General features: G+C 43.4%; 1 protein-coding gene and 1 long non-coding RNA gene across 2 annotated transcripts; one reads left to right on the top strand and one right to left on the bottom strand.

The window, feature by feature from the left end:
• Positions 1 to 379: 379 nt before the first annotated feature.
• Positions 380 to 1,563, bottom strand: LOC135519068 (uncharacterized). Its single transcript, XR_010452259.1, has 3 exons — positions 944 to 1,563; positions 827 to 852; positions 380 to 596 (listed from the first exon to the last, which is right to left on the bottom strand). It is a non-coding gene; the product is annotated as an uncharacterized LOC135519068 (long non-coding RNA).
• A 5,275-nt stretch (positions 1,564 to 6,838) lies between these two features.
• On the top strand, positions 6,839 to 8,393 carry LOC135519066 (mid1-interacting protein 1-B-like). The gene has a single exon (XM_064944117.1). It carries the CDS (start codon positions 7,134 to 7,136, stop codon positions 7,599 to 7,601), a length of 468 nt encoding a protein of 155 aa, XP_064800189.1. The 5' UTR covers positions 6,839 to 7,133; the 3' UTR covers positions 7,602 to 8,393.
• Positions 8,394 to 21,173: the final 12,780 nt, after the last annotated feature.

Here is a 21,173-nt window from a genome sequence, read left to right as displayed (position 1 = left end):
AATTGTGCCGCTGGCCTGAGAGGATGGAAGTTCAATATGTAGAAGGCTAATGTTAACTAGCTAACGTTGCCCATGAAAGGAAGTTAGGCTAGCAAGCCCTTATTTTAGCCAGGTAGCCTAGGACAACCAAACATGTGTGTGTGTAGTGTATGACTGAGTCAAAAAGAAAAGGTTCCTGGAGTATTCTTTAGGGGTTCTTCAAATTGAAACTGTGTGGGAACCCCTATAAGTTCTTAGAAGAACCCTTTTAAATGGATCCTCAAAGAACCTTTTGAAGAACCTTTTGAAGAACCTTTTGATTAAAATGTTTTAACTACCCCCCCCTCGCTTTATTAATAATCATACATATAACAATGACAACAATAACACAATATTTTATTTGTCAGTTTATTACGATTTTAGTGGCAAATTAGAGTAAAAAAATCCAAATATGAGGTAAAGTCCCAGCAGAGCCCCAGGTCCAATGGGTATATCCTCTGGCCTGTTGATGTTAATGTGTTGATGTTCTCCGTATCCACAGCCAGAATGAGTTTGCAGTACATGGTGATTGAACAGGTTTCCTGTTATATTCATCAGAGGTGTAGGGAGGGTGAAGTCTGTGAATCCCAAAAAGTGTAATTATACAGATGATTAACAAAACATGCACACAACAGTATTCATACCTTGGTTTTTGTGGTGAATGTGAATGAAAAAAAACTGTTTTGATAATGGTTTTCATACACATTCCTTGTCCATAATGTAGAGGTTTATGGGATATTCATTGACGAGGTAAGGAAGGAGGATGGTAAATGTGATCTGCATAATATACCAATACCAATTAACATACCTTTATATGCCTCCGTGTCTGTATACCTGCAGACACAGACACAAAAGTGAGCAGTTCAGTCATCTGCACCCAATACAGCTAGCCTTCAACATATTCTTATAGTATACATATTCTTACCTCTTTGTTGATTGATATCCATTGAATTGTGTCCATTTTCTATTTCAGAAAGACTTGCAAAAATATGAAAAGATAGCTGGCATCATAAATCAATATCAATTTAGTTCATACAAGGGACACATCTTATCTTGAATTGAGGAGATCTTTAAATGTTTCAGATAAGTGCCTGCAACTGCTCTCCATTCAAAATAAAATACAAATGTTTCAGTTGGGTCGTTAGGTTCCTACAAGAACCCACACCAACTAAGGAGGTTCCTTGATGAACCCCACCTCCTATGGGGTTCTTGGAAGAACCTTCTGGGTGCAATTTTCAGGTCCAAGAACCCCAAGGTTCTTCTAAGAAGTTGAATCCCTAATTTTCAGAGTGTAGAATGTTTTGTAAACATGAGAGGAGGAAGGCATTGGCTTTCTCTACAAGAAGGGTGAGTCAACATGGTTTTTATACTTTCACGAATACACACACACACACACACACAGAAATCAGAACCATGGACAGCCACATCATATTTAGTTGATTGGAATACATTGTTTTTGGTATCTTTTAGTTGTTGCTGTATTAAACTAAGCCGAGGTGATTTGATGATGTTGAAGTTGAAATGGTGCTGGAATAGTGGAGGCACCTCCTGTTTTCTTTGTGACTCGTGGTAACTCTCCATGGTTCTATATCAATAGTTGTTTAGAAGTCCGAAAATGTTGGAAACATTAACTTGATTGACCTGCTGTAGGTCATGTAATTGTTTGATCCATGGGCAAGGCACTTAACCCACCGTTCCCCAGGCCCTCGAAGACATGGATGTCGATTAAGGCAGCCCCCTGCACCTCTCTGATTCAGAGGGGTTGGATTAAATGCGGAAGACACATTTCAGTTGAAGGCATTCAGTTGTACAACTGACTAGGTATCCCCCTTTACCAATATGTTTTGTGGACTTCATCAGACAGAGGTTGCTCTCCAGTTTGTGATGAAACAAATGTGTGGTTTAATTTATTCTGGCACTGTATCTTCTTATTGTCTCGGCCTTAGACCTATATATTACAGTCGCAAGGCATATGAACTAACAGGTTATAGAATGAACAATGCAATTATCACAACACATAGGTTGTAATATGTCTTTTTTTCTGTCTTGGCTTCTCCAGTGATTTTACAGAATCCACCGCTACTTGTCTCTCCCCATCGCTCTCAGCCTGTGGGATGATGACAGCAGCTGTAATCAGTGGGAGTTGAGCCCTTCACATGCAACCAAGGCATGTATCCTGTAATCTACAGGCATGCCATAAATACACACATTGACACCACTCACAAGTGTGCCAGCTAATACAAAGCTTTCTATCAACATAAAGGAAGGGGACATTTCAATCTAGTTCCTGGTTTTGACTGTGAGAGAACATTGTAAGAGAATGTTCTCAGGATATTAATAGAGTGTTTTGTAGGTCACATCAAGCCAAAATGGATAGAGTGTGTGGTGTGTGGTTTGTGTGTGTGTGTGTGTGTGTATGTGTGTGTGTGTGTGTGTGTGTGTGTGTGTGTGTGTGTGTGTGTGTGTGTGTGTGTGTGTGTGTGTGTGTGTGTGTGTGTGTGTGTGTGTGTGTTTGCCAGTCATAGAGCTAACAGAGAGCTGAAGAGATTTCTAGACACCTGTGGGGGTAAAACTCAGTTTACCACTCTCATTTCCTCCTCCATTTATCCATCCATACCTCTCCATTCCTCCATTCATCCATCCATACCTCTCCATTCCCCTGATTCTGAGTGAAGACACAACACATCGCCCGTAGCGTGTGTGTGCGTGCGTGTGTTTGTGCGTGCGTGTGTTTGTGCGTGCGTGCGTGCATGTATGTGTGTGTGTTCTACTTCTACACGTACAAGGGGGGGCAGAATGTAAAAGAGAAATCGTTAAAGAGAGAGAAAGACAGAGTAATCGAAAGATAAATAATTAGAGAAGAACGGGAAGGCTAGCAGAGGTCGGGAGGGGAGGCTAAGGTTGAGAGCAGAGCAAAAGTTGTGAAGTATAATTTTCGGAATAAGAGGGAGGGAGGGCGGACTGGAGGGTGAGACAGAGAGACCTACCAAGCAGGTTTTGTGATCAATGTTGACATTCCACCCATTCTCAGACATTATTCAGAACACCTAAAATCCCCCAAAGTCCCCACAAGGATTGTAAAACAAGGAAAATGTCCCACGTCCCCATAAGGACAAGGCTAATTTAAGCGTAGGGGTTAAGTTTAGGGTTAGAATTAGTGTGAGAAATAGGGAAGGAGTTAGTGGATAAGTTTAGGATATGGGTTAGGCTTAAGGTTATGGTAATGGTTATGATTAGGATTAAAACGTGTGTGTAAACTCATATTTCTATTATTACTTCCATTGCTATCTGGTCAAGTAATTTCCACTGAATGTTCACTATCTGGAATGAGTCATTGTTTGGTGTGACTGCTTTGACAGACTTCTTGATTGATAGATTTGTTTTATGAGTCTAAAGAGTGGGGTGCAGAATCGTCATAAATATAACTACTCAATCAACAATATAAGAACACTCACCATGTAGGCTTACAAAATGTGAAGGTTTACCATACATGGAATAGGCCTAATTAATCTATTAGGCTATTAGGCTATAGTCTCAATGATTCAGCATCCAGGTCGTACGGAATAATAACTTTGTAGTGACTCAAAACATGTTGTTGGCTATTTCTGTCATGTTAACTCACAGTGTGAACTCATCTCATGTGTTGATCGTCCCAGTTGTTTACCATAAGTGTTTGTCAGCTTTCAGACTAGCTGGGCTGGATCATTTTCGTCTGCTTGTAGTGTTTTGTTTACCATGTCAGTGAGTCCTTTAGACACAGGGCAACCCTCATCAGCGTCGCTGGTGACTCCCCCTGTTGACGAGAAACTATAGGCCTACAGGGGGGTGGGGAAGTTTCAGCTGTTCTCATCAGTCTTTCAGTGGTAAGGACAGAAGGTATATTGCAACAGTTTGGCTTTAACTGTAATAACAGTTAGGCCTAATCTGATCATGTCAAATGCAGAGCAGCTGATAGATATACTGTATTTAAGGGAAAATGCCATTAGATTGTTACCTGAGATTGTAAACTGTCATGGTCAAAACATATACACTACCAGGCAAAAGTTTGGAGACACCTACTCATACAAGGGTTTTTATTTATTTAGACTATTTTCTACATTGTAGAATAATATTGAAGACATAAAAACTATGAAATAACACTATTATTCTACAATGTAGAAAAAAGTAAAAAATAAAGAAAAACCCTTGAATGAGTAGGTGTGTCCAACCTTTAGACTGGTACTGTAGATTCAATGGTTGTAAAGATGGGGAGTGGTCAGTCCATATTAAAGCGATGCTCTGCTTTTTTGACACCACACTCCAAAATGCAAGTTCTGCAGGCTCTAGTTTTGTCTAATCTTGATTATTGTCCAGTTGTATGGTCCAGTGCTGCAAGGAAAGACCTAGTTAAGCTGCAGCTGGCCCAGAACAGAGACATGTTTTGCTCTTTATTGTAATCAGGGGGCTGATATAAATACTATGCTGCCAGTCTCTCTTGGTAAAGAGTTGAGGAGAGACGGACTGCATCACTTCTTCTTTTTATAAGAAACAATGTGTTGAAAATTCCAAATTGTTTGCATCGTCAACTTACACACAGCTCTGACGCACACACTTATCCCATCAGACAAGTCCCCAGGGGTGTTTCAGTCCCCAAACCCAGAACAAATTCAAGAAAGTGTACAGTATTATATAGAGACATTATTGCATGTAACTCCCTTCCATCTCATATTGCTCAAATAAACAGCAAACCTGGTTTCAAAAAACAGATAAAGCAACACCTCACGGCACAACACCTCTCCCCTATTTGACCTACATAGTTTGTGTGTATGTATTGATATGTAGGCTACATGTGCCTTTAAAAAAATGATGTAGTTCTGTCCTTGAGCTGTTCTTGTCTATTAATGTTGTGTGTTATGTCATCTTTCATGTTTTGTGTGGACCCCAGGAAGAGTAGCTGCTGCTATCGCAACAGCTAATGGGGGATCTTAATAAAATACCAAATACAATTGAATAACTTTGTTTTTAAATCTGGAGATTCACTGATCCAGGCGATGGATGAATAGATTTCAGATCTTTACTCTGTCCTATACCCCAACATTACAACCCATGGGGACGAGAAAGTCTCACTTAAAGGGTAAAGTGAAATATATTGGGTTAATTAATCACCTGTTGTCCAAATGACAGGAATCCAGCATTTCGCTTCTCCCAGTCACTCACTGATTTGTCAAACATAGCTCATAAGTGCAGAGACAGCCAGCGGGCAGTAGCGGTGTTTGGGTAAAATCACCGGCGAAGCCCCCCCCCAAAACAAAACATATTGCAACCAATCTGTTGTGTTAATCGTGTTGTTTAATCTACAACCTGTTTGTTCATATGCCTTGACACTGTGCTATATAGGCCTAAGGCCAATACAATAAGAAGACACAGTGACCGAATAAATTCAAATCAATTTGTTTCATAAAAAAACAGACAGCAACATTTGTCCGGTGAGATCCACAAAACATATTGCTTATAACAAACAGTTACATGACCTACAGCAGTGGTTCTCAACCAGGGGTACAAGAACACCTGGGAGTCCGTGGCCTATCCACAGAGGGTACTTGAGAGGACTCATGAGAACATAAGCTTACTAGTAAAATGCACATGAGGGGGTACTTCAGGGGTAATCTGGGCAAAGCAACATTCAGTTGCTTGTGAAGTGACCAAAAAAGGTTGGGAACCACTGACCTACAGCATGGTCAAGGAAGGTAATGTTTCTGACATTTTCTGAATACTAAACAACTATTGATTTAGAACCATGGAGAGTTACCACAAGTCACAAAGAAAACAGGCGCTGCTCCCACTATTCCAGCACCATTTCAACTTCAACATTTCAACATCATCCAATCACATATGCTTATTAGTCTACTACAGTGAGAACTGTGAATGGTCCTGAGCCAGGACCATTCACAGTTGAGCGCATCTGTTTAGCTCAACGCTGATTGTCTGTTATTTTATACTTTTTTAATCAAGGGAGGCCAAATGCTCGCTGGCTTCCCTTGAATTCAATGCTACTGACGGCAACAATGTCATACTCGTTTTGACCAGACAGCATTCGATAGATAAGCTACACATACTGAGACAGAGGGACGCTGTTTCCTTTCCTTTCTCTGGTGAGATACATTTCCTTCAATTCGCAAGAGGCTGAATATATGAAGTACTGCGAGATTAAAGATAAATCATTTTGTCTGTTTTTATTGCTTTTTTTGTCAATTGTTGGGGGAAGCTTGGCATCCCTTGGCATTTTCCAAATTCTTAACATATAATACGAATTGTAATTTGTAACATACCATAAGAATTGAATACTGGACATCCACAAATTAATACATACCACACAAAACGTAACATATGCAAAATGAAGTGTCTCGGATAAGACAGATGAATACGAAATGTTCTAAGACCAGGTTGGAATGAAGTTCGCATTTGATTGCAGGGCAAACTATAATTCGTTTTTAGTGTGCTTGATGTGTGAATGTATTCAGAGAGTACATAGCCTACCATTGTGTTGCGTTTCAGAGGTTGATGGGCAACACTGACAATTGCGCGCACATAGATATTGGATACATTTAACACATTTTACTGCAGGGCATTGAACGAAGTTAAACTCATATAATTTGGTCTGTAGAAGATGCATTTATTTGCTATTGGGGACGGGCAGGGTCGGGGTTGACTAGTATCTCTATTTGGAGGCCGCTCCCCTTCATGCAAACCATGCAAAACATGTGCTATTATAGGTCATTGGAATCCGGTTACAACTGTAGACGAAGAACACTCCTTACAAACAGGTTCTGAGCTGCTGGGAACGCCCTTGGACTCGAAACCACCTGCTTTATAAAGATCCGACCGAGGACCAGAGAGAGTCAAAACAAAAACGAAAAGGAACAGGGACAAGAACAAACAAGATAACTGCCGAACTCTCCCACAGCTTGGAACACGGAAAGCTGCAGCATTAAAAAAGTAGGGGCTACTTTCCAAAGCGATTAGAAAATAATTAGAGAAGGGTTGCACAAATAGATAAACAAACTATCCAGCTCCGATTGACAGTTACAACTGTTATTTCTGAAATAAGTTTGAGAATCAACAACAGAGTCGAGAAAATGATGCAAATCTCAGAATCCCACCTTCAGAAGAACTCCCTGTTCAACTCCATGAACCGCTTCATTGGAGCCGTCAATACCATGGACCAGACGGTGATGGTGCCCAGCCTGCTGCGGGACGTCCCACTGGAAGAAGAGAGGGAGATGGCCGCCCTCAAAAGCTCGGGAAACAGCGACATCGAGGACGGCGACATGTACAGCTACTACCAGCTCCTGAAGTCCATCCGCTGCGACATCGAGTGGGGAGTGATGCGCGCCGAGAAGCTCAAGGAGAGCCGGGGTCCCAGCTCTCGGATTGATTCCGAGGAAGAAGAATCGGAGGTGTCGTCCGAGGAAGACGAGGTTAACCTGCAGAAGCAGTTCCAGTTCCACATGACAGGGCTTCACGGGGTGCTGTCCAAGCTGACGCAACAGGCCAACACTCTCACCAACCGCTACAAGCAGGAGATCGGCATTGGATGCTACTAAAGTGTAGCGTAATGACCCGAGCGAACCCGCATTCCCTGATGATCGATGTTGTATTATTTAGCGCAAAGAAGTTGAACTGAACTGAATAGTCTATTACTTATGAAATTCTTTTTGAATAGATGGAGAGAGAAAGAAAAAAAGAGATGTAATATTTAACCTTTGTTGATCCAAAGAAATGTTGTGGTTGAACTGCAATGTGGTATACCTGGGTTCCATTACCCCTGTTTTGCACTCTGTTTTGCGCACTGTCTATGTTTTATGAGCCGTGTTCAACCTTGACCCCTGCGTTCAGCTCAAGTGGTACACATATAATGCATATTTATACTTTTATTTAATATTGATGTATAACTTATTACCTCATACTGTATGTTTGAGAGCTGTATATTTCCTGGTTGAAGAAGTGCATGACCACAGACATTTGGCTACATTTTGAACATCCTATTAAGGGATAAATGCGCATAGGATTTAGCATGTCTAATGATGCCATTGTGTCAAATAGTCTGTCCAGGTTTTGTACTTCTTCCTATTGTGTCTTTATTATGTGCTTAGCTAAATGGAGAAGGCTTGACAGATTCTTGCCTATGATCCCAATGCTACCCTATATGATCAATGAACTGGAATCAACAGATGGTTCTTCTGAAATAATGAATGATTCAAAGAGATCATGTTATTATGGTGTTATTGCCATGGTAATTATGGAGAGGTGAAACTCTAAGACCAGTTATTTAATGTACTTATGCTTTGGATTGAATATATTTGTATGGAGAAATAAACTTGTTTTTATAACTGAAAGTAATTTGTTATTTATGTTCTTTGCCTAGCAACACATCACCTAGAATGTTGTGGAACAGGATTATATTTCAAACAGCTACCATCCTCCAATTGACCCCAATACATTTCAACAAGTGTTTGATATTGTATATCCCTAACATTTCATGTTTGTCCAGGGACCAATCCATCTGGTACTCAATATGTACCCATTTCTGTTCAAACCAAACTCTATTCACCCTACGTTCCAAGATTGGTGCAGCTGTCTAAGACACTGAATCTCAGTGCGAGAAGTGACACTATAGACCCTGGTTTGATTCCAGGCTGTATCACAACCAGATGTGATTAGGAATCCCATTGGGCTGCGCACAATTGGCCCAGCGTCGTCTGGGTTAGGGTTTGCCTGGGGTAGGCCCTCATTGGAAATAAGAATTTGTTCTTAACTGACTTGCCTAGTTAAATAAAAAAGACCCTGTAACATACAGGTAACTGCCAAAATAAAGGAGAAATTGTTTTCCCCCTCATCAATCTACACACAATACCACATAATGACAAAGCAAAAATATGTTTTTATATTTTTTCAAATGTATTACAAATTAAAAATGAAAATATCACATTTACATAAGTATTCAGAACCTTTACTCAGTACTTTGTTGAAGCACCTTTGGCAGCGATTACAGCCTCGAGTCTTCTTGCGTATGACGTTATAAGCTTGGCACACCTGTATATGGATAGAGTTTCCCCCATTCGTCTCTACAGATCCTCTCAAGCTCTGTCAGGTTGGATGGGAGCGTCAGTGCACAGCTATTTTCAGGTCGCTCCAGAGATGTTAGATCGGGTTCAAGTCCAGACTTTGGCTGGGCCATTGAAGGACATTCAGAGACTTGTCCCGAAGCCACACCTGCGTTGTCTTGGCTGTGCGCTTAGGGTCGTTGTCCTGCTGGAAGGTGAACATTCGTCCCAGTCTGAGGTCCTGAGCGCTCTGGAGCAGGTTTTCATCAAGGATCTCTGTACTTTGCTTTGTTCATCTTTCTCTCGATCCTGACTGGTCTCCCAGTTGCTGCCACTGAAGAACATCTCCACAGCATGATGCTGCCACCACCTTGCTTCACCTTAGGGATCGTAATGGCCAGGTAATGAGCAGTGTGTTTCCTCCAGACATGACGCTTGGCATTCAGGTCAAAGAGTTCAATTTTGGTTTCATCAGACCAGAGAATCTTCTTTCTCATGGTCTGGGAGTCCTTTAGGTGACTTTTGGTAAACTCCAAGCGGGCTGTCATGTGCCTTTTACTAAGCAGTGGCTTCCGTCTGGACACTCTACCATAAAGGCCTGATCGGTAGAGTGTTGTAGAGATGGTTGGCCTTCTGGAAGGTTCTCCCATCTCCACCGATGAACTCGGGAGCTCTGTTTGAGTGACCATTGGGTTCTTGGTCACCTCCCTGTCCAAGGCTTTTCTCCCCCGATTGCTCAGTTTGGCGGCCAGCTCTAAGAAGAGTCTTGGTGGTTCCAAACTTCTTCCATTTAAGAATAATGGAGGCCACTGTGTTTTTGGGGACCTTCAATGCTGCAGACATGTTTTGGTTCCCTTCTCCAGATCTATGCCTCGACACAATCCTGTCTCGGAGCTCTATGGACAATTCCTTTGACCTGCACTGTCAAATATGGCATCTTATATAGACAAGTGTTGGCCTTTCCAAATCATGTCCAGTCAATTCAATTTACAAACAGGTGGACTCAAATCACTTTGTAAATACATCTCAAGAATGATCAATGGAAACAGGATGCACCTGAGCTCAATTTCGAGTCTCAGAGCAAAGGGTCTGAATGCTTATGTAAATAAGGTATTTCTAAAAACCTGTTTTCGCTTTGTCATTATGTGGTATTGTGTGAATAAAAACATTTAATGAATTTTAGAATAAGGCTGTAACGTAACAAAATGTGGAAAAGGTGGAGAGGTCTGAATAGTTTCCGAATGCACTAAATACATGCAGTTTATCCACTTGATTAACATAATTACATTTAAAGCACACATAAATACTCTTAGGATAGAGTAATGATACAAACCAAAAATATTTTGGTAAACATGCGTTCAATATGCTCATATTGAGGTAATATAGTAATCATGTATTTTGACATTGCCACTCATGGCTTTTCATCCAGCCAAGTAAGAATGAGTTTCATTCATAGTATGAGTCTGCTCTCAGTGTATTCTGCATCCATCAAGCATAGGTCATGCAACCAGCTACTGACTATTAGGACCATCTAAATACAGCTGCCAAGAGCAAATAGTAGGTCTTTGCTTTCAGGATATTGGGATGTTTAGTTTACACAATGTCTTATAAGAAGAATAAACAACCAGTTTAATGTAGCGCTCTCTGTCCAGCCTCGACTTCAGCTGTGAGGTATTATATTTTTTGTGATACATCTTAGGGCCAGGTGAATTCATAATATTTTTATTTGGAAAAACATCTGCTTTTTATGAGAGGCATCCCCCCAAAAGGTCCATATATTTGTTATACTGTCATCCCCTTTGTTTAATACTCTTATCAATGATTAAGCAACACATATACATATATATATATATATATAGTACCAGTTGAAAGTTTGGATACACCTACTCATTCAAGGGTTTTTCTTTATTTTTATTATTTTCTACAATGTCGAATAATAGTGAAGACATCAAAACTATGATATCATATGGAATCATGTAGTAACCAAAAAAGTGTTAAACAAATCAAAATATATTTTATATTTTGAATTCTTTGAAGTAGCCACCCTTTGCCTTGGTGACAGCTTTGCACACTTTTGGCATTCTCTCAACCAGCTCCATGGGGTAGTCACCTGGAATGCTTTTGCAACAGTCTTGAAGCAGTTCCCACATATGCTGAGCACTTGGCTGCTTTCCCTTAACTCTGCGGTCCAATTCATCCCAAACCATCTCAATTGCTTTGAGGTTGGGACAGAGGGGCAGCTCGGGACAGAGGGGCACTTCAGACTCCGGCAGCACCGGACAGGCGGGAGACTCCGGCAGCAGCGCCGGACCTATGGGAGATTCCGACAGCACAGGAGAGGAGGAAGGCTCTGGCAGATCCTGGCTGGCTGGCGGTTCTGGCAGATCCTGACTGACTGGCGGATCTGGAAGAGTCTGGCTGACTGGCGGTTCTGGCAGATCCTGGCTGACTAGCGGATCTGGAAGAGTCTGGCTGACTGGCGGATCTGGAAGAGTCTGGCTGACTGGCGGATCCTGGCTGACTGGCGGATCTGGGAGATCCTAGCTGACTGGCGGATCTGGAAGAGTCTAGCTGACTGGCGGATCCTGGCTGACTGGCGGATCTGGAAGAGTCTGGCTGACTGGCGGATCTGGAAGAGTCTGGCTGACTGGCGGATCCTGGCAGACTGACGGCTCTGGCTGCTCCATGCTGACTGGCAGCTCTGGCTGCTCCATGCTGACTGACGGCTCTGGCTGCTCCATGCAGACTGGCAGCTCTGGGGGCTTCTTGCAGACTGGCAGCTCTGGGGGCTTCTTGCAGACTGCTGGCAGCTCTGGCGGCTTCTTGCAGACTGCTGGCAGCTCTGGCAGCTTCTTGCAGACTGGCAGTTCTGGCTGCTCCATGCAGACTGGCAGCTCTGGCAGCTCCTTGCAGACTGGCAGCTCTGGCTGCTCCATGCAGACTGGCAGCTCTGGCTGCTCCATGCAGACTGGCAGCTCTGGCTGCGCTGAACAGGCAGGAGACTCCAGCAGCGCTGTAGAGGAGGAAGGCTCTGGCAGCGCTAAACAGGCTGTAGACTCCTGCAGCGCAGGAGAGGAGGAAGGCTCTGGCAGCGCTGGAGAGGCGAGGCGCACTGTAGGCCTGATGCGTGGAGCTGGCACTGGTGGTACTGGGCCGAGGACACACACAGGAAGCCTGGTGCGGGGAGCTGCTACCGGAGGGCTGGTGCGTTGAGGTGGTACTGGGTAGACCGGACCGTGCAGGCACACTGGAGCTCTTGAGCACTGAGCCTGCCCAACCTTACCTGGTTGAATACCCACGGTCGCTCTGCCAGTGCGGCGAGGTGGAATAGCCCGCACTGGGCTATGCAGGCGAACCGGGGACACCGTGCGCAAGGCTGGTGCCATGTAAGCCGGCCCAAGGAGACGCACTGGGGACCAGATGCGTAGAGCTAGCTTCAAGGCATTTGGCTCGACGCTCACTCTAGCCCGGCCGATACGCGGAGCTGGAATATACCGCACCGGGCTATGCACCCGCACTGGGGACACCGTGCGCACCACAGCATAACACGGTGCCTTCCCGGTCTCTCTAGCCCCCCGGTAACCACAGGAAGTTGGCGTAGGTCTCCTACCTAGCGTCGCCCTACTCCCTGTGAGCCACCCCCGCAATACATTTTTGGGGCTGACTCTCGGGCTTCCATCCGCGTCGCCGTGCTGCCTCCTCATGCCAGCGCCTCTCCGCCTACGCCGCCTCCAGCTCTTCTTTGGGGCGGCGATATTCTCCTGGCTGTGCCTAGGGTCCTTTACCGTCCAGTTCGTCCTCCCATGTCCATTCCTCTTTGAGCTGCACCTTGGGGCGGCTACACTCCCCTGGTTTAGCCCAGGGTCCTCTCCCGTCTAGGATTTCTTCCCAAGTCCAGAAGTCCTTATTACTCTGCTCCTGCTGCTGCCCGTTACCACGCCGCTTGGTCCTGTTGTGGTGGGTGATTCTGTCACGGTTTTCTGTAGGTGAAAGAGAGTCAGACCAAAATGCAACGTGTCTATTACGATCCATGTTTAATGAAACAAAAGTAAACACGAATCAAATACAAAACAAACAAACGTAACAAGAAAACCGAAACAGCCTAATACTGGTACAAACTAGCACACGACAGACATAAGGACAAAAAGGACAATCACCCACAAAACCCAACACCAAACAGGCTACCTAAATATGGTTCCCAATCAGAGACAATGACTAACACCTGCCTCTGATTGAGAACCATATCAGGCCAAACACAGAAACAAACTAAACAAACTAGACACACAACATAGAATGCCCACCCAGATCACACCCTGACCAAACAAAACATATAAACATACAAAGCAAACTATGGTCAGGGTGTGACAAGGTGTGTCCAAACTTTTGACTGCTACTGTATAAACATGTTTTTTTTGTATATTTAAGAAACACAAAGGTTCTATCTTTATTGTTGAAAATGCCAGTGACTCATGACCCTTGTATAATCTACTGGGCATATTGTGTCTATGTCAAATGTTCAGCTATCTAAGCATTTGTTGAGTAAGTGTTATACGAGCATTAGGTGTTGGCAACAACTTCATTTGCATAAGAAGCACCTCATGTTCCCAGTCTATGACAACTAATTCTAGACATTCAGTTACATAGCATTGTTTAAATATTCCCCATGTCATGTTAAGATGGCTGTCATAGAATGTTGAATTGTCATGTAATTGATAAGTGATAATGCCCAATAAACCGGTGTTTGGAGGATATGTTGGCACGGGTGTTGTTAGGCCCGAGACAAAATCAATATATCCTCCACTGGCTTCGAAGGCATTATAATTTTTCATACAACAGGTTACCAACATATTCAAATGTTGATTGACATGTTTTCATAAAAAATATTATTTTGATTAATTTATTGATACTATTTCCTTCCACAATATATAGTCACAACACAAATCTAGGGTTGATACCCAAGCCGGCTGATCATTCGTTCTATTGGTTTGGTTGCCAGACCCAGTGGGTTCAGTCTTTTTGTTCTGTATCTATGGATGCGACACAGTCGTTCGTTCTAAATGTTCTATTGCCGTACTGGCTGTTAACGTTCTCATCCCTTGCTTGCTAGCTAGCCAACTACGGGTAATTTACAGTCACGTCAAACGTCAAAAAGAATAACAACAGTAGCTGTGTTTGCATTTGTTTAAGCTGTTTTCTAGTGACATGCATTTTGATACATCCAAAACAATGAGCTAATGAGGCGCGATTTCGCCGAGCATAGAAATGTGCTCTCTGGTCAGGACACTGTTGTTCAGAGGAGCAAGCCAACAACACAGCTAACAATCGCTTCAAACACTGAATTTGTAAAGACTGTAAACTAGCTGCATAATGTTTGACTTTTTTTTCAATTGACATTGCTTTGTATACATCCATAAAAATGATGCCAGCTGATTCATGATTTAGACTGGATGAGAAATTCTGCCTGCCTGTTTGTCTCATCCCAACTCCTGACCCCCACACGTTCATTACTATGGGACAGCTGGAGATCGAATTTGAATATTGAAACAATGCATATGTTAGAGAGACAGACAGCAAGGTTTATGCAAATCTCCGCTGGTGAAACCTAAATGTTAGTCTAAAAGAAATGTGAGATAATGTCTATATGCTTTTTATAGTGGAGACCAAGTTTATAAATTGGCTGGCAGGTCTGATGAGAGTGGATTGAGCAGTCAGATGGAACAGAGTAAAAATAGGCATTTTAACGTCCTAGGTTTTTCCGGTGGTAATTTATGGAATAGACAGTCTGGAATGTGCTTTTAACCAATCAGCGTTCAGGATTAGATCCAACCATTGTATAAATACATCATAGTGCTCATTCTAGACATTACATGTTATAGTATTTTGAAAATATTCCCCATGTAATGTTAATAGGGAGCTAACATGGCTGCCATAGAATGTTGAAGTGTCATGTAAACGCATCATAATGCAGAAACCGTATTGGCCCAACTCTCTAAATACATGACTCTGAGGCATGGCAGTGTTGCCTCATCGTTGCCATGGACGACTGTGACATTCTCTGAAGCTCTGAAGCCACCATTGTTGATGAGTTCAGCTGGGGCGTAGCGGCAACAATGGGCCTTTCTACACACCTATTTCACACACACACACACACACACACGCACGCACACGCACACACACACACTGGAGACGGGGTTACAATGGGGCAAAACAGTACTCACATACAACAACACACATGCACACTGGAGACGGGGTTACAATGGGGCAAAACAGTACTCACATACAACAACACACACGCACACTGGAGACAGGGTTACAATGGGGCAAAACAGTACTCACATACAACACACACATGCACACTGGAGACGTGGTTACAATGGGGCAAAACAGTACTCACATACAACAACACACATGCACACTGGAGACAGGGTTACAATGGGGCAAAACAGTACTCACATACAACAACACACGCACACTGGAGACAGGGTTACAATGGGGCAAAACAGTACTCACATACAACAACACACACGCACACTGGAGACAGGGTTACAATGGGGCAAAACAGTACTCACATACAACAACACACACGCACACTGGAGACAGGGTTACAATGGGGCAAAACAGTACTCACATACAACAACACACACACACACTGGAGACGGGGTTACAATGGGGCAAAACAGTACTCACATACAACAACACACATGCACACTGGAGACAGGGTTACAATGGGGCAAAACAGTACTCACATACAACATGCACACACGCACACTGGAGACGGGGTTACAATGGGGCAAAACAGTACTCACATACAACAACACACACACACACTGGAGACAGGGTTACAATGGGGCAAAACAGTACTCACATACAACACAAAAACCTATGCATATAGTGAATGACTGAAAGACTGTAAAAGCACCAATTCATATTTGGAGTCCCATCCCTTCAGCAGATTCCATCGTGGTGAAGCACAATTGACTTTTAGATTGGTTCCTTGGTTCCATAAGGGTTCTTCAGCTGTCCCCATAGGAGAACCCTGTTTGGTTCCAGGTAGAACAATTTTGCGTTCCATGTAGAACTGTGGAAAGGGTTTTTACATGGAACACAAAAGGTTCTACCTGGAACCAATAAGGGTTCTCCAAAGGGGTCTCCTATGGGGACAGCCAATAGTGTGGGATTGAACAGACAGAACAGGCTAAAGTCTAGATGCCATGAACAACACCTTTAGGCTTGTGGGTAATACCTGAAGACACACACTGTACCTTTACAGCAGTCACACCCCCCAGTGTTCTTCCTCGTACACTCTCTCTAATTAATGTTGCAACATGTAGTTTAACAAAAGATGTGGGTTATGTTCTCCTTCACTTTGCTTATCATTTTGTTACTTCTCTGTCACTTATAATCAGGCCAATGGTATATCTTAACTGCTCTTTTTGTGTTTGATTATAAAATGTTTATCTTTGATTTTGAAACACATTGTCAGTGATAATGATACAGTAACAACTCATCATTATCTCCACTTGCAGCGATAGGAAGTCTCTTATATAAAATGTATGGGCTACCTTATCAGTTGTATTTTACACTGGCAGGTCCTGGAAAACATCCACACTTTGAAGGGAGGTTTGTTTCAGGGACAAGGAAAGGAAATAATTACAAGGACATCTTATCAAGATGAATTACACAGTAATAACCAGTTGGGTGAATGTGACGCATGGTAGCCTATAGTAAAATAACATGGTACATTTACAGTTGAAGTGGGAAGTTTACATGCACCTGAGCCAAATACATTTAAACTCAGTTTTTCAGGAAAAATTCCCTGTTTTAGGTCAGTTAGAATCACAACTTTATTTGTTTAACTTGTTTTAGTTTGTGTGTGTGGGTGGGTGTTTGTTAGGGTGTTTTCCTGGTAGAGTTCTCTCAGCACCTCTGGCTGTACAGAATCACAGCAGCAGTGGTCACCTTTCTTACTATCAGAGCACCAATATAACGCTACACACACAATATTTTATCTGTGTCTGTGTTGTAATGTCTGCCTTTGTTTGTAGGCTATCGAAACAGCATCTCGCACCAAACTCCCAGATCCAAGTTGTCATCAGGTGTATACAGAAAGACAACGCAGTAGTCTACTTTACACAGGAAAACCTGCAGTAATGTTTACCAATGTTGTCCAGATATGCATTTGCTCACATCTAACATGGGCAGCTGCCTTCCCATTCAGCCAGCACAGTGTGAAGACGCCCCGTTGACAGGTAGGCCTAGACCTAATTTTATTACAGATATGATAGAATAGGTCTTTTGTCAGAGATGAAAGTGGGTCAGATAAACCTAACCCATGTACAGGGCATTAGATTTTTTAATATAAACCTAACCCATATACAGGGCATTGGATTTTTTTGAATTTACTTCCTGAATTGACTGAATTGAAATTGAATCAACAAACCCTGGTGATTATTTTGCACAAATGCAAACATGTAAATATGGCCTGTTTAACTCAGTTAAGAACAAATTCTTGTTTACAATGACGGCCTACCCAGACAACGCTGAGCCAATTGTACGCCGCCCTATGGGACAACCCAATTACGTCCGGATGTGATGCAGCCTGGATTTAAACCAGGGACTTCAGTGACGCCTCTTGCACTGAGATGCGGTGCCTCAGACTGCTGCTCCTCTCAGGAGCCTGTGATTGATCCCGTGTTGTGGTGGTTTAACCAGTAGGCCTGGGTCAAATAAAATCAAGTACTGTGAAACAAAACTAAAGTCCAGAAACCAGGTAGTCTCCCACAGGTAAAGGCTTTAAGTTTTCAGGATAAGAAGTTTGTGAGTGTGTGTGGGGTTATTAGTTTGTTAACAAAGACAGGGTGTAAACATTGCTATAATGGGTGTGATTGAATTCCAGCAGTCCTGGTCGTTATTGTGCCTCATTCTTCCATGGGGAACACCTTCACTGTGGAATGTTACTCGCAGCAGCCCTGTGCTGCTGACTGTGGTGCAGATGTGTCTCTGTGTGTGTGTGTTCCTTTATGTGTGTGTCCCTGTGTGTGTGTGTTCCTTTATGTGTGTGTCTCTGTGTGTGTGTTCCTTTATGTGTGTGTCCCTGTGTGTGTGTGTTCCTTTATGTGTGTGTCCTTTATGTGTGTGTCCCTGTGTGTGTGTGTTCCTTTATGTGTGTGTCCCTGTGTGTGTGTGTTCCTTTATGTGTGTGTCCCTGTGTGTGTTCGTGTTTGTGTCTTTATCATGTGTGTTGTATGCGTGATTATCTCAGCCCTGACTGGATGGCCCCTCAACACGCTCAAGGGTGCTATTTATTATTAGTGTTAGCTGTTATGCATGTTAAACATTATCACCTCCCTCCCCCTCTCTTTGTACCTCTCTATGCCTCCCTCTCTTACTCTGTTTGTCTCCCCCTCACTGTCTCTTTCTTTCTGTCTGTCTCTCTCTCTCTCTACCACTCTCTACTCACTCTCTTCCTCTCTCATGTCTAAGTACCCGATTTGAAATGGCTAGCTTGTTAGCGTGGTGCTTGCTAATAGCATTTCAATCTGTGACATCACCCGCTCTGAGACCTTGAAGTAGATGTTCCCCTTGCTCTGCAAGGGCCATAGCTTTTGTGGAGCGATGGGTAACGATTCTTCGAGGATGGCTGTTGTTGATGGGTCCCTTGTTCGAGCCCAGGAGAGGGACGGGAACTAAACTGTTACATCTATAGTTATAGTTTGTATGCTAGCCAAAGGACATAGTCCCACCTCGGCCCCAGGTTATAATAGCCATGCATGCCTATGAAAAACAGCTTCCTGCAGAGTAACAGCTGAGGGTGATTTAAAGTGGTTTACTATAGGTTAAGTCAACAACATTACTTAGATCTCACTATAGTATTAATTAGACTTAGGCCTATGTCTTGAATGTGTATTATTTAACTAGGCAAGTCAGTTAAGAACAAATTCTTATTTACAATGATGACCTACCCCAGCCAAACCCTAATGAAGCTGGGCCAATTGTGCGCTGTCATACGGGACACTCATTCTCAGTCAGCTGTGATACAAACTGGAATCAAACCAGGGTTTGTAGTGACACCTCTAGCACTGAGATGCAGTGCTTTAGACCACTGTGCCACTTGGGAGGCCGAAAGTTTTTTTAAAGTTTAATTGAGAACAATCTACGTTTCAAACATGGTATTTACTCATATGGTAAAATAGTAATTAGCCTACCTATTAATTACTTAATAATAAAAGCTTTTGGTTTCTTTGGGATTCAGTGAAACAATCTCCATTGTGTTCCATTTAGTTATCAATATTGTTGAATGTTTGACCGAAACCTAAATAGCAGAAAGTAACCTAAATAGCATAATTTTCTCATTGGTCTATCAACACATAGGCTAATATTTGTAAATATCACGTAAGTACAGTTGAAGTCGGAAGTTTACATAGACCTTAGCCATATATATTTAAACTCTTTTCACAATTCCTGACATTTATTCCTAGTAAAAATGATCTGTCTTAGATCAGTTCGGATCATCACTTTATTTTAAGAATGTCAAATGTCTGTATAATAGTGGAGTGGTTAGTGTAGCAGAGTAGCCTAGTGGTTAGAGCATTGGATTAGTAACCGAAAGGTTACAAGTTCAAATCCCCGAGCTGATAAGGTACAAAATCTGTCGTTCTGCCCCTGAACAGGCAGTTAACCCACTGTTACAAAGGCCGTCATTGAAAATAAGAATTTGTTCTTAACTGACTTGCCTGGTTAAATAAAGGTAAAATAAATTCAGCATTCCTTTCTTTCATCACATTCCCAGTGGGTCAGAATTTTACATACATTCAATTAGTATTTGGTGGCATTGCCTTTAAATTGTAAACCCTCTTTGGGCTAGGGGGCAGTACTTTGATTCCCGGATGACAAGCAAGCAAGCAGGATATGCATATAATTGGTAGATTTGGATAGAAAATACTCTAAAGTTTCTAAAACTATTAAAATAACGTCTGTGAGTATAACATAACTGATATGGCAGAAAAACCGCGAGGACAAACAATCCCCCCCCCCAAAAATTGTAGTTTTTCTAAGTGGCTCCCATTTTGGCTGTAGTGTTTCCATGCTTGTGGATGGAAGCGCATTCTTTGTTATTTATCTCTGGTAAAGACAATAACGATTCTCTGTCTTAAATTTTATTCTTTATTTACTTATTTGGGTACCTGAGGTTTGATTATAAACGTTGTTTAACTTGTTTGTAAAAGTTCATTTGTAACCTTTGGGATTCATTTTGTATTCATTTTGATGGAGGGAAACCGGTGGATTATTGACTGAAGTGCATCAGTTTAACAAGAAGGATGCACTGCTCCGAGGAGGCGCGCTGGAGACCGGGAGCGCTGAGTATGATTCCCAATCAGAGACAACGATAGACACCACGCTTCCTGGCTGGATACCCCTCTTTACGCGGCTGGTACGGAGAGCAAGTACTGCACGCACCTGGCTGCGACTGTGCACTGAAGGCACGGTGCGTAAAACCGGAAAACATGGCACTGGAACCGATCGCCAACCCGTGTGCCCTACTCGCCAACCCGTGTGCCCCACTCGCCAACCCGTGTGCCCCACTCACCAACCCGTGTGCCCTACTCGCCAACCCGTGTGCCCCACTCGCCAACCCGTGTGCCCTACTCGCCAACCCGTGTGCCCCACTCGCCAACCCGTGTGCCCCTCTCGCCAACCCGTGTGCCCCACTCGCCAACCCGTGTGCCCCACTCGCCAACCCGTGTGCCCCACTCGCCAACCCGTGTGCCCTACTCGCCAACCCGTGTGCCCTACTCGCCAACCCGTGTGCCCCACTCGCCAACCCGTGTGCCCCACTCGCCAACCCGTGTGCCCCACTCGCCAACCCGTGTGCCCCACTCGCCAACCCGTGTGCCCCACTCGCCAACCCGTGTGCCCCACTCGCCAACCCGTGTGCCCCACTCGCCAACCCGTGTGCCCCACTCGCCAACCCGTGTGCCCCACTCGCCAACCCGTGTGCCCCACTCGCCAACCCGTGTGCCCCTTTTTTTGGTGGGTAGTTCTGTCACGGCTCTCGTCGGAATGAGGATCGGA

Source organism: Oncorhynchus masou, chromosome 29 (genome assembly GCF_036934945.1).
Source record: "Oncorhynchus masou masou isolate Uvic2021 chromosome 29, UVic_Omas_1.1, whole genome shotgun sequence".
Taxonomy (NCBI): Eukaryota; Metazoa; Chordata; class Actinopteri; order Salmoniformes; family Salmonidae; genus Oncorhynchus; species Oncorhynchus masou.
Note: the sequence above shows the minus strand (reverse complement) of the source record. Positions and strands in the feature narration are given on the sequence as shown.

Coding starts and splice junctions, on each gene's coding strand:
- LOC135519066 (XM_064944117.1), top strand. CDS start 7,134: ATGATGCAAATCTCAGAATCCCACCTTCAGAAGAACTCCCTGTTCAAC.